General features: G+C 54.2%; 1 protein-coding gene across 1 annotated transcript in view; it reads left to right on the top strand.

The window, feature by feature from the left end:
• The window catches only part of FA2H (fatty acid 2-hydroxylase), a 54081-nt gene that overhangs the window by 18126 nt on the left and 23438 nt on the right, over window positions 1–12517 (top strand). The window contains exon 2 of the mRNA XM_047079253.1: window positions 8553–8645. Coding sequence (XP_046935209.1) covers window positions 8553–8645 — 93 coding nt within the window. The remainder of the gene's footprint in view (window positions 1–8552; window positions 8646–12517) is intronic.

The raw sequence follows: 12517 nt of genomic DNA, 5'->3' as shown, positions 1-12517 counted from the left end.
TTGTAGGTGCTTCACCGCCCCCCCCCCCCCCGTCCCTGCCTTCACGTGGTGTCCTCCCTGCTCTTCAGATTTCACCTCTTTATAGGGACACAGATCGTATAGGATTAGAACCTCATTTTAACTAATCACCTCTACCATGGCCCTACTTCCAAATAAGGTCACGTTTTGAAATACTGGGGGTTAGCCCTCCAATATATGAATTGGGAGGGGGCATAGTTCAACCCGTACCAGACCTCTGTACTGGGAAAGGAGGCCCCGTAGGTCACACCGTTGGGGCCCGGCCCGTGTCTCCGCTGTGATTCCTTCACACCGCCACAGATTTTGTCTCCTTTCCAGCCACACATGGGGAAAGAGAACCAATAGTTGGCTTCCTCTTGGAGTCCTCTCTGCTAGACTGGAGGCGGGGAGGAGGCCGACGGTCACCCTGCATGAACCTTGCTGGGGCCCTGGCACCCAATCCACTCAGGGCCTTGATACAGCTGGCTGTAGGCCTGCCCCACGCGGGTGCAGAGTCCGTGTTCTGGGCCTTGCACGGGAGAACAAAACCCCTGCTCTGGGCTGTCCACGCGCATCCTTCTCTGTGGCTGTACCGTGAGGCGGAGGGCCGCAGCTCGCCCAGCACTTCAACCCGGCAGACCGGGGGCTGCGCTTGCACTCAGGGCGGTTTAGCCCACATCCTTTGTTGGTTTTAAATGCAAAACAAATCTTAAAATCTGGAAATTTCACACAAATATCTAGTTTTCCAGCTTTTCTTAGAAACGGGAGGTCTGCAACGCTCAGCTCCTTCCTCACCTGACCTGGACCTGAGTCACGGCTGCTCCCCCTTCGGTGGGGCGCACCCCCTCAGGCTTCCTGAGGTCCACTCCATTCAAGACCAAGTGACCATGACCCTTGGTTTCTGCTCCTGCTGCATTTCCCATGTTTCTTTCATCTCCAGCAAAAAGGTGCCTCACGGTTTTGTTTTTTGTTTGTTTGTGTCTCGGCACCTCATGTTTTAAAAATGAGAGTGAGCGTTTTTCCCTGTGGAGGTGAAGAATATCCCCACGTGTTTTTATGCAAACAAAATGAGTCTATGTTACGAACCACACTTTGCCCACTTCACTCATTGGTGTCACCGGCCCAACCTCTAAGGGCAGGGCAGGAACTCGGGATGCCCTGTCAGGCCTAAGCGGTTTCTTGTTGCTAGAGAAGGATCCTCAGGTCACATAGCAAGTTGGTAATGGAGCCTGGTCTAGAACCATGCCCCTTAGTCTAGAGGTGAATCTGCAGCCTCTAGAACTAGAGGCTGGCCCCAGATTGTTCCCCCGGCCCCAGGCTGCCCCCCAGGACTACCTCCCTGAGAGACGGGTGTCGCGGGCACTGGCTGGAACCTTAGGGAGCTGACAGGAGTGACTCCTGGGTCCTCTCTGAGTTGGGGTCTGAGATTGCTGAACTCAGTGTGAGAGAGGACGGAGGAGGATAGAACCCAGGAGGGGCAGTTGTGTCCATAGGACTCTCCACGAGAGGAGAGCCGAGGCTTGGATATAATGCCTCTTGATTAGCCAGGAACTGGCATTGCCCTGGGAGAAGCTAGGGCTGGCACTGCTGTCCCACCGGCTTCTCTCCTTGCAGCTTTGAACAGGGGCTGGAGGATCTGAGGAGATGGAAACGCCCTCCTGCCACCGCCGCCATATTTCCCAACACGTTCAGAGTTTCTCACCTCAGAATGGGCGGGGCCTGCCTACCGGGTCTCCTTGGCCGATCACATCAGCCATTCTTGAGCACGTTGACCATCTCTTGCTAAGTACACACAGGGTTTGGAAAGCATCGGGGAGCTCTCTTTCCACCTGCCCCGCCCACACTTCTGTGGCCTCTCCGGGCCCGGGCCCCTAGAGCCTCAGCAGGCCACCATGTACGCATTCATGTGTCATCCCACAAGCACGAATACTGACCCTGTGCCATCATCTGGGGACCTAGCGGTGAGCGAGACAGCGAACCTCTGCCCTCATGGAGCTCACGTTCTAGCTCGGGAGACCGTTACGGGGAAATGCAGGAGAGTGAGATGCTTTCACCACCGCTGGAGCACCACCCTGCTCCGGCCATCAGGCTCTTCTCAAACAGCCTCGGACCTGGCCATCAAAGTGCCTCTAGCCATGTCTCCTGCCCCCTTCACAGGGGGGGAAGGATGCCAGGACGAGGAGGCGGGTGTTCCACTCCATTCTTGCTGCCCCACAGCCACCCGTGTCCTCCAGGCGGACCCTCTGAGGAAGGTATCGCCTTCCACAGATGGGCCGCACACCCCCTGTCAAACTACACTCATTCGCACTTGCGCCGACCACTCTCACAAAAGCCACTGAGAGCCTGACTACCTACCTCTCCCCTCCTTTACCAAAACACTGAAACTTGTTCAGCCCAAAGGCAGAACGGTTTCCAAATACTGGAAAAGAACGCACGTGCTCTTCCCTCTCTGACGCATTTCGGTTTTTAAAGATCTCTCTGGCTTGCTTCCAGGAGCGGGAGAGTCTTTTAAATAATGCATTGTGGAAGTTTCCAAGAAACTTTTTAAAAAAAATATTTTTTAACGCTTCAGCTTGTACCCTAGTTCCCAGGAACGACCTTTACACACTTCTGATTCATGGATGGTGTTTGCCTGTGGAATTCAAGGGTGAGCCCGGCTCAACTATAAAATAAACACCGGGGCACGGAAGGCTGGAAAATGTGGCCCAGACCAGTGCGTGCGGGGCAGCGGCTCCCAGGAGGACCCGTTCCTGGAACCCCCGCGCCCAGGGTCAGATGGGAGCAGCCTCCAGAGTGGGGGTGGAAGCCCTTCTTCGGGAGGGTCTTTGTCCTGTTTGTGGGGGTAAAGGCGCTGAGGCCTTGGAAGTCTCACAGCTGGACTCGAGAAAAATAGTCAACGAAAGACACGCTAGAGGACACTTCCTGCTCCCCAAGTGTATCTGCTCCTGGTGCTACCAGCGTGCTGACTCCCCTTGAAGTCTCCTCCCGGACCAGAGGTGTGTACAGTCTTGTGATTAATAACCTGGGCGTCTGCCAAGGAGGGGTGTGGTCCTGAGGAGGCCACCCAGAGAGCACCTGGCTTATGCGTGGTCAGTCTGGAACTTATTTGCCGAGAGCATGTCACCCATGACATTGCTACCTGGCGGCTCCAGGACTCTCCAGTGGAGAGGAAGCTGGGGTCCCAGAAAGAGGGAGGAGATGGAAAGGAAGAAGGGTGCCTGCTCCCTTTCCTCCCTCCCTCTTGCCCTCCTCCTCCATGGGCAGCGCACCCCCCCCCCTTGCCAGCCTTCACTGGCCTGATCCAGGGTTCAAGGGACCCATCTTTTTTTTTTTTTTTATTTACTTTAGAGAGGGAATGTAAACCAGGGATAGAGGCAAAGAGGAGAGGGGGAGGGAGAGAGAGGGAATTAGAATGAATGAGAATCTTAAGCAGCCTCTAAGTTCAGCATGGAGCCCTATTCCCATGACCCTGGGATCATGACCTGAGCCGAAATCAAGAGCTGGGCACTCAACCGACTGAGCCACCCAGGCGCCCCTCGAGGGAATCCCTAGCCGCTGCGTGCTGGCCATGCCATGGGCGTGGCTCTCTCCCACTTCCCTATTTTCATCTAGGATTTTTCCAGTTGAATGGAAAAAAAAAAAAAAGTAAAAGTTCTGTTTCCATTGGAAGCCCACACACCTGTCTGTGAAACTGGGTTTTTACTAATTTTTAAGAAAACCTTGGAAGTGGAACGTGTAGACATTGACTCTACTTCCTGTCACGTGTAGATGAGAGAGCCCCACACAGGCCAGTTTGAATCAAGAAAATAATGATGCACAATTAGTTCTCACAAAACAAAATTTTAGGTTGTAATTTTTCTGCATTAATAAATATTTATAAATAGGTCCCTTTAAAAAAAAGTAAATGTAAAGTTGCCAAATGTCCTTCCTTAGGAAGAACTGTCTTTCATTCTGAAAGTATGTGTTTCCTACCTATTTGGTGTTGAAATTTTCGTTCATTTATTAAATGCTGCTGATGGTACTTAAAAAAATTTTCTTAATGTTTATTTTTAAGACAGAGAGAGAGAAAGAGAGAGAGCGGGGTAGGGGCAGAGAGACAGGGGACAGAGGATCCAAAGCAGGGTCTGCACTGACAGCACAGAGCCCGATGCTGGGCTTGAACTCACGAACTCTGAGATCATGCCCTGAGCTAAAGTCGGATGCTTAACAGACTGAGCCACCCAGGTACCCCTAAAAAATATTTTTATTTGGCAAAATAAAATGCTAGCACTCCTGTGTAAGTCTGACTCACTTTTAATTCTGCTTAACACGTGTACTTGGCCAAAGAGCGCCAAGAATATATGGCTCGGATTATTGTAATTTTGACCCTTGTATCTGGGCACGCCCTATCCAGAGTGGCGTTTTAAGAAGGTGTGCTAAGTGTCCCGGGCCACTTGTCTCATCTAAGGTTTATTTTACATTCTCAGGAAGCAGGAGCCCTGTGGAGCCTTGGGACTTTATACCCAGCAGCCACGCCCCCGGCAGCCACGCCCCCGGCGGCCACGCCCCCCTACTGCCTGACCCTCAGGGAACCGGGGCGTTTCGCAAAGAACATTGAAACGTGGTGCATTCAAGAAATAATGAGTGGAGCACCTAATATTTCCAGGAGCCCATCCTAGGCACCGTAAGAAAGAGGAAATATATCCTGCCCTATTGGGATCCATTGCACAAATGATATAATTGCCCAAACGTACGTTGCCCAAGCAGGAGGCAGGAAATTATAAGTACCAACTGAGGCAGGGGGGACACATCGACAGTATTTTTTTTTTTTTTTAATTGACAGATGAGAGGCGCCTGAGTGACTCAGTCTGTTGAGCGTCTGACTTGATTTCGGTTCAGGTCGTGACCTAATGGTGTGTGGGGGTTGAGCCCCGCGTCGGGTTCTGCACTGACAATGTGGAGCCTGCTTGGAATTGTCTCCCTTTCTCTCTCTGCGCTCTCTCTCTCTCTCTCTCTCTCTCTCTCTCTCTCTCTCAAAAATAAATAAATATTTACAAAAATAAGAAAAAGTTGGCAAATGAGAGATGATACAGTTGTTCATACAGTCGTTTTGAAGATTAAAGGACTGGGCACAGAGGAAGCATTTGTGAATATTCACCTTTGTCATCATCCTGGAAGGATGACATCGAGAAGGAAAATGCTGGCTAGAGGGGAAAATTAGAGTTAAATCCAAGGGCGTGACAGCAGAGCAGTTTGGAAATACAGGGGAAAGATTTTAAATATAGGGAAGTCAACCATAAGCCGATTTACAGGGGGTGATTCTGTGTTCGCTTTTAGGAAGTGGTGTCAGAGGGGACAGGGGACAGCAGGGCTTTCGGTTAGACCATAATGTGGGTAGTTGGGAACATTCTCCGGAGGCAAGGAGTGGGGCCAGGGCCAGAGAGATAGAGATGGGGAGTCTTCTGGGCTGATGCTGAGGCACATCGTGGATGCTCAGACGTGTGTGGCCGGATGAATGCATGAAAACGGTGGCTGTGGATGAGAGCCGCGTGGGGGGAAAGATGTGAGGGAAGAGGCAGGGGCCGCGGTGGTGCCGCGCGGAGACCATCAGCCCCGAAGAGGAAGCTGGTGAGGAGCCAGGGCTTCCGGTCCCTGCAAACTCCCCCTTGCAGGTCTTTCTCTGTTTCCTGCTGCCTGCTGCTCTGTCCTTCATTGCTCTTCTGGGCGTCCCGACCCTCATCACATATCTTTTGGGGCCCTCCAGCGAACAGGTGTGCCGGTCCAAACCACCTCCCGGGCCACACGATGCCAGCAGCAGACGTCCATACGAAAGGCTTCAAGGGGGGGTGGAAGCTAAGTGAACGTGTGTGCGTCGCATGGCAGTCCCCAAGGGCCGGCGGGAGCTCAGTTCCCCTCACGTTCCACACCAGGGAGGCGTGAACGCTGCTGGGTTCTGTGCTGGCCCCATCACATCTGCCTTAGACGAGGAACAGCCGGCCAATCCTTACGCTGAGAGACCCTGATACGTGCTAAGAGGGTCTTGAGGAAAAGCAGATGACAGAGGGCTAGGGCGTTGCGTAGCCTCAAATAGGTGTGAGCCTCGCAGGTGAAAAGGAGAAAGCGTGCACAGTCCTAGAGGGAAGGAACCAGGAGCGACTCCTGGAAAATCGGAGGCAGCCAGTTGGGCAGAAAGAAGACTTCTCCAAGGACTGGAAATCTCAGGAAACAGTGCAGACTTGAGTGAGCAGAAACACGGGTTGGACACGGCCCAGGGCCGTGAGGGGGATGGCCCTTTCTTCTGCTTCCGGTTTGTGTCTGCCATTCAGGGATGTGTGAAAAGCGTAGCACAGAAACATTAAATGATAATACGTGTGCTGACTCCTTCCCTGTTTGGGATGGGCGGGCAGGTCCCCAAGACCAGCATTTTGTTTTATTGAGAGGGACCGATGGGGTTGCAGTGAGTGGACGTGGGGGTGCAGAGAAGGGTCAGATTACACAATTAAGAAAGGATTTGGGGGGGTGCCTTGGTGGCTCAGTCGGTTGAGCGTCTGACTTCAGCTCAGGTCACGATCTCACGGTCCGTGAGTTCGAGCCCCGCGTCGGGCTCTGGGCTGATGGCTCAGAGCCTGGAGCCTGTTTCCGATTCTGTGTCTCCCTCTCTCTCTGCCCCTCCCCCGTTCATGCTCTGTCTCTCTCTGTCTCAAATATAAATAAATGTTAAAAAAAATTTTAAGAAAGGATTTGGGGTGCCCTGGAGAAAATAACTATCAGGAGGAAGGGAGAATCAATAGCTCGGTGACTGGGGGTGCTCCAGGGTATTTTGAGGGTAGAACAGAACTAGAAGGGACGAGTTTATTATGTGACATTTGTATTGGATATTTAGGGAATTTCATTGTACAATATGCTATGAAATCCACTCTTCCTTGACCTTAAGAGGTCATTCGAGATCCTTTTTTATAATTTTTTAATGTTTATTTTTAAGAGAGAGCAAGTGGGGGAGGGGCAGGGAGAGAGGGAGACAGAGGATATGAAGCAGGCTCTGCACACTCAGCACAGAGCCCAATGGGGGGCTCAAACTCACAAACCGTGAGATCATGACCTGAGCCGAAGTCAGATGCTCAACCAACTGAACCACCCAGGTGCCCCAAGATCCTTTTCTAAGAATTCAAGGGGTGCCTGGGTGGCTCAGTCGGTTAGGCGTCTGACTCCTGATTTTGGCTCAGGTCATGATGTCACAGTTCGTGAGTTCAAGCCCCGCATCCGGCTCTGTGCTGACCGTGCAGAGCCTGCTTGGGATTCTCTCTCTCTCCCTCTCTCTCTGCCCCACCACTGTGTGTGCTCTCTCTAAATAAATTAATAAATAAACTTTAAAAACACTGAAGGAAGGAAGGAAAGCAAAGAAAGGAAGGGAGAAATAAAGAGAACAGAAAAGAGAAAAGAAAAGAAAAGAGAAAAGGAAAGGAAAGGAAAGGAAAGGAAAGGAAAGGAAAGGAAAGGAAAGGAAAGGAAAGAATTCAGGTATCAGTACGGTGACCCAGACTAAAAACACTGACATATCCACCCCAAGACAGGACCACAGAAGTCTACTTTTACTTGGGTTGATATGGGTTTCCCCAGAGAATTCCAGCTTCGCCGTCACCCCCAGTTTCTCTTGGTTCGTTTGGAAGCAAAAACGTAAGAACTGTGCCAATAGAAACCCCAGAGGGCTGCTTCGGCTCCTCAGTCCTTGCCAAGTACCCTGCTTCCGGGGTCCCCACCACGGTCACCAGCACCACAGTATGCTTTAGTCACAGGGCATCTGAGGGCAGGCCTCCCAGTGGCATTGCTCTCCCCACCTCTCTCCTGCCCTCCCCAGCCTCCTCACCACCACCCCATGACGTCAGGGCCAGCTGCAGCCATGTGACTTTCCTGGTACATTCCACAATTCCATTTCCTTCTGACTTGGCTTCTCTGCGACTTCGATTTCACCTTGAGCCCATCTGGGCACCTCTCTGCCAGTTCTGCCCCATGTACAGCTGCTGACCCACACATGGGAGCTCCTAGAGGGACCGTCTTCTTCTCTGGGCTGCATTTCTTATGGGCATGTGGACCTAGCTGCCCCAGCCTGTGACCCACGGGCTCTGCAATTCCTGGGAAGGGAGGGAGGTGCGGTGGTCACTGGAACGGCACAGTGAGCCTACCAGGTGCCCAGGGTGCCACCCTGTGCCTCCCTCTGCCTGACACCTGCCAGGGACCTAGAGAGAGAGGCTGGCGGGGACTCCCTTGCCCACAGCATACCACTGATGGCTCTAACTTCCTACAGCCTCTCTGCCAGCTTTTTTTCTCTCCCATACCTTTCTGCCTCTTGTTCTTACAGAAATTATTCTTTAAAAGGAGGAGAAAATTGCGGAGAAAGACCGACACAAGTAGCGTCTACCTATTTTCAGATGCACTCAGTGTCCTTGATTTCCGCCCACCCTGCCCCAGCAAGAGGCTCTCGTCACTGTGGGCTGCCTCGCCTTGGGCTGGCTCCCTGCTCCCTTCCCCCCACTCCCACCCCAGCACCATAGATAACCACCTGTATCTTCTCTCCCCAGGGCTCCGTGGAGAATGGGACTGTGGCCTCTGTGAACACTCAGAAGACAGACCCTTTGATGGAGCCAAAGTTCAAAGTGGTGGACTGGGACAAGGTAGCTGGCAGAGGGCAGGGCTGGGAGATGATCGGGGGCTCCTGGGGCCGAGGCGGGAGTGTGTGGAGCCAGAGGCTGTGCGCGTTTGTGACATCCTCCCAGGAGGGTTGAGATGGGGAAGCAGACGTTCATAGCGCGAAAGCAAACCAGAGCCGAGGTGGTGGGTGTGGGGAAACTGCGCACACGGGGGTTCTTCAGACCAAACACCCCAGAGGGTGGTCTCCCACAGAGCCTGGGGCTGAGAAGAACACAATGACAAGTTCAGAAGGTCCAGACAAACCCAGCTTGACCGGCCTGCAGGGCAGAGCTGCCCCCAGGCGCTAATAATCACTCTCAGGGGTCACCAGCCCATACAGGGGAGGGGTGGGGGGGGGAGCCTTGAGGCCCTGGGGGAGACAGCTGCCACCATTTACAACATCCATCTGTGGCACCTGACCTCTCCTGCTGTGATGAAGCGGGTCACACATGCCGGTTTGAGGAATCCTGGATGAGCTGACGGGTCACAGTGGAAGTGAGGTCGTTCAGTGGAACAGGGGTAGAAGCTGTATCACCTGGGAGATCTGGGGGGAACCAGACTTGAGCGCCGTTTCCCTCCAACCTGGGTTGTGGAACTGTCCCAAGCCTGGAATAGACACCACCGTGCACATCCATGAATGTCCCCTACCTGTGCTGGACACCGGGGTCAGGAGACAACAGGACAGGCCCCCGCCCCCAAGGAGCACACAACCTGCTGGGGAGGACCGAGCATCCCGGCCAACAGTTATTACAACTTGGGGAGATGTGAGAAGCACACCCAGAGAACATAGGTGGCCAGAGGTGGGGAGGATCCACAAAGCTGCTTGTTTCCTGGGCCCCTTTCAGGAAGGACCCCGGGAACCCGGAGACAGCAGCTGTCACACGGGAACTGCCACTGCCTCTGGGGGAGCCCCTCAGCCCATGGCAAAGACGCCCCTTGGGTGTCTTCTCTGGAAGTTTTGGGGGCTTGGACTTGTTCTGCACATGGGTAGGACGGATGGGGAGACAGCCAGCTTGAATGGGACAGGGACCCCGGAAGCTGTGGCGTCAGGGCCTCATCCTGGAAAAACAGGAGCAGCTGAAGGCGGGGAGGGTGTGGGGATGGGGGCAGGCCCAGAGAGTGAGCTGCGGGTGTCCAGCTCAGGGCTCAGCGGCCGGGTGGACTGGAAAGGAGCAGCGAAGAGGGATGCTTGGGGCCCGTGAGCTTGGCCTGGAGGGTTGAGTGTAGGAAAGGCAATAAAGAGAGAGCCGACCAGGACTGGATGGATGTGGGCAGCCCAGTGGCACCGCGGCAAGAGAGAATCAGAGAGAATGATCCTGGAAGGGAGCGGACTGCCAAGGGAGGCTGGCTGGGGACAAGGGGTTCTTTTTTTTTTTTTTTTTAAGTTTATTTATTTATTTGAAGAGAGAGCACGCGAGCGAGAGCCGGGGATGGGCAGAGAGAGGAGGAGTCCCGCCCCCCACCCCTGCCCCGCCAAGCAGGCTCCACACTGTCAGCACAGAGCAGGCTCAAACTCACGAACCGGACCATGAACACACAACCCAAGGCAAAGTCTGACGCTTAACAGACTGGGCCACCCCGGCACCCCAGGGGACAAGGGGATCTTGTGTTGCCAGCCCCGCCCTGGGGCAGGGTCCTCTCAGTCTCCCCAGGCTGCAGGTTCAAGGCTGACTCCAGCCCTGTCACTGTACGTGGCAGGGGGAGGGGAAATCAAGTCCTGTTCCTCCGTGTGCCCCGTGCCCGCTCCCCACCAGCCCCGCTCCCCACCAGAGTGGAAGAGAGGCCTCCCTCCTCCTCCCCTCCCAGGGCCTGCTCTTGGCTCCTGGCAGCCCAGCCTGACTCACCTTCCCTGCCCCTCTGTCATTCTTTCACACACTTTCTCTCTTCCTCCTCCCCGCTCCTCCCGTGTCTCCGGCTGAGAGAGGGCTTGGAGACCTGCCCTGGGAAGGGGCCCCCAGCCCCACTGGGAGCAGTGGGGGTCAGCCTGGAGAGCTGGGCTTCCCAGGGAGAGTGAACAGTGCCTGGCTTGCTTTTTCTTTTTTTTTTTTTTAAGTTTATTTATTTATTTTGAGAGAGGGAGAAAGAAAAAGAGAACGTGAGCTGAGGAGGGGCAGAGAGAGAGAGAGGGAGAGAGAGAATCCCAAGCAGGCTCAGCGTTGTCACTGCAGAGCCCCACACGGGGCTTAATCTCACGAACCAGGTCAGATCATGACCTGAGCTGACATCAAGAGTCGGACGCTCATCTGACTGAACCAGGTGCCCCGCTTTTCCTTATTTTTGCATTCGTCTACCACAGGTTCAATCCCAGTCCCTTTGGGGGAGTGGAGAGGCTGGGCGAGCCCTTAAGCCCCTGGTCTGATTTAGACCCTACACCTGTTTCTGCCCCAGGCCAGGGGCTTGGGGGCGTCCGTTGGGTCTGGACCTTGAGGAGCTGAGGAGAGAGGCCCACAGGGCAGTCGCTTTGACTCAGCCGGGGTCCCGGGCCTGGCGGGGACTTGGACACCGCTCTTAGGGCAGGACTTGCCAAAGTTAACCCTTCGTGTTTTGCGTTCAAGGGAGCCCCTCTGGGGGGGCTGCTAAGGAAGGGCCTGGAAGCTGGAGGACAGAGTGGGCTCTTCTGGAAAGAGTGAGGGGAAACTGAGGTGGGGGTACCTGGGCAAAGGGCGGAAGCTTCTGAAAGGGCCGGGAAGCAAGCCCAGGGTGCCTCGCCCTGCTTACAGGTGCAATATCGGCTGACTTTCAGGCTCTGCATGGGATTTTACTGGAACAATTTCTAAATCATCCACTGGATCACTCAGTCATGCCCAGCTTCCTTGTGGGATGAGAAACCACACTGTAGCTCCTCACCCTACACTAGCCCCTGCATGTCTCTCCCCGTGTTCTGGAACCCAGCCAGCCTGGAGCTTGTCTCCGTATAGATGGCCGGAGCCGCCCACTGCTCCTGGCTTCCAGATGCACCTGTCCTATTTGTTCCACTGCCTCTTTTCACCGCTCGACTGTGTCCATTTCAGTCTCTCTGCACCCCCAGCCTCCTCCACCCTCCCCACTTTGGGGGCCAGCCTCCCAAGAATCAGAACTGGAGGGATTCGAGGGGTTTGCAAAAGTTCCCAGCCCCAGATCCCCCCGGGGAAGCGGAGTTAGCCCTGAATTAACGCTTCTTCATTGAGCTCTTACCAAGTGCCAGATGCCGGGCTGAGCACTTTACATACATTGTCTATTGTCTGATCCAATCATTTGAACACCAGGACAAGATAAGGATTAGAATGATCCTGCTTTGGAGCACCTGGGTAGCTCAGTCAGGTAAGCTCTGGCTTTTGATTTCAGCTCAGGTCATGATCTCACGGTTCGTGGGTTCGAGCCCTGTGTTGGGCTCTGTGCTGACTAGAGCCTGCTTGGGATTCTGTCTTTCTGACTGTCCGTCCCCTGCTCATGCTGTCTCTCTCTCTCTCTCTGCCTTTTTTCCTCTCTCTTTCAAAACAAATAAAGTTTAAAAAAAATGATCCTGGTTTTACTAATGAGGAAGAGCTCAGGGCTCCTGTCCCAAGTGACTCTGCTGGTTGGCTCAGTGGCCCTGCCTGTAACCATAGGGCTGTTGAGCCCCCTCCCCTGACCTGTTCCTTCCATGTGTCCTGGGCCCCTTCCACCCTGACAGCTGGCCAAGAATAAGACCCTGAGGCCTGTACTGGGGGAGGGGAGGGCAGAAGGGAGGGCGGAGGCTGAGTTATAGTCTTCCTTCCCATCTTGCCTTGAGCCGAGCCAGAAGTGCTCTAGCTCCACAGGCTACCAGGGGGTGAGGCCCACTCTCTTCCCCTAAGAAACCGGTAGAACCATCCATCCAGGTGTGTCACGAAGCAAT

The sequence above is a fragment of the Lynx rufus genome, unplaced genomic scaffold, assembly GCF_022079265.1.
Source record: "Lynx rufus isolate CCGP_SWC_20201006 ecotype Redwood Valley unplaced genomic scaffold, mLynRuf1.p SCAF_16, whole genome shotgun sequence".
Classification (NCBI taxonomy): Eukaryota; Metazoa; Chordata; class Mammalia; order Carnivora; family Felidae; genus Lynx; species Lynx rufus.
This window is presented reverse-complemented; position numbering and strand designations above follow the sequence as displayed.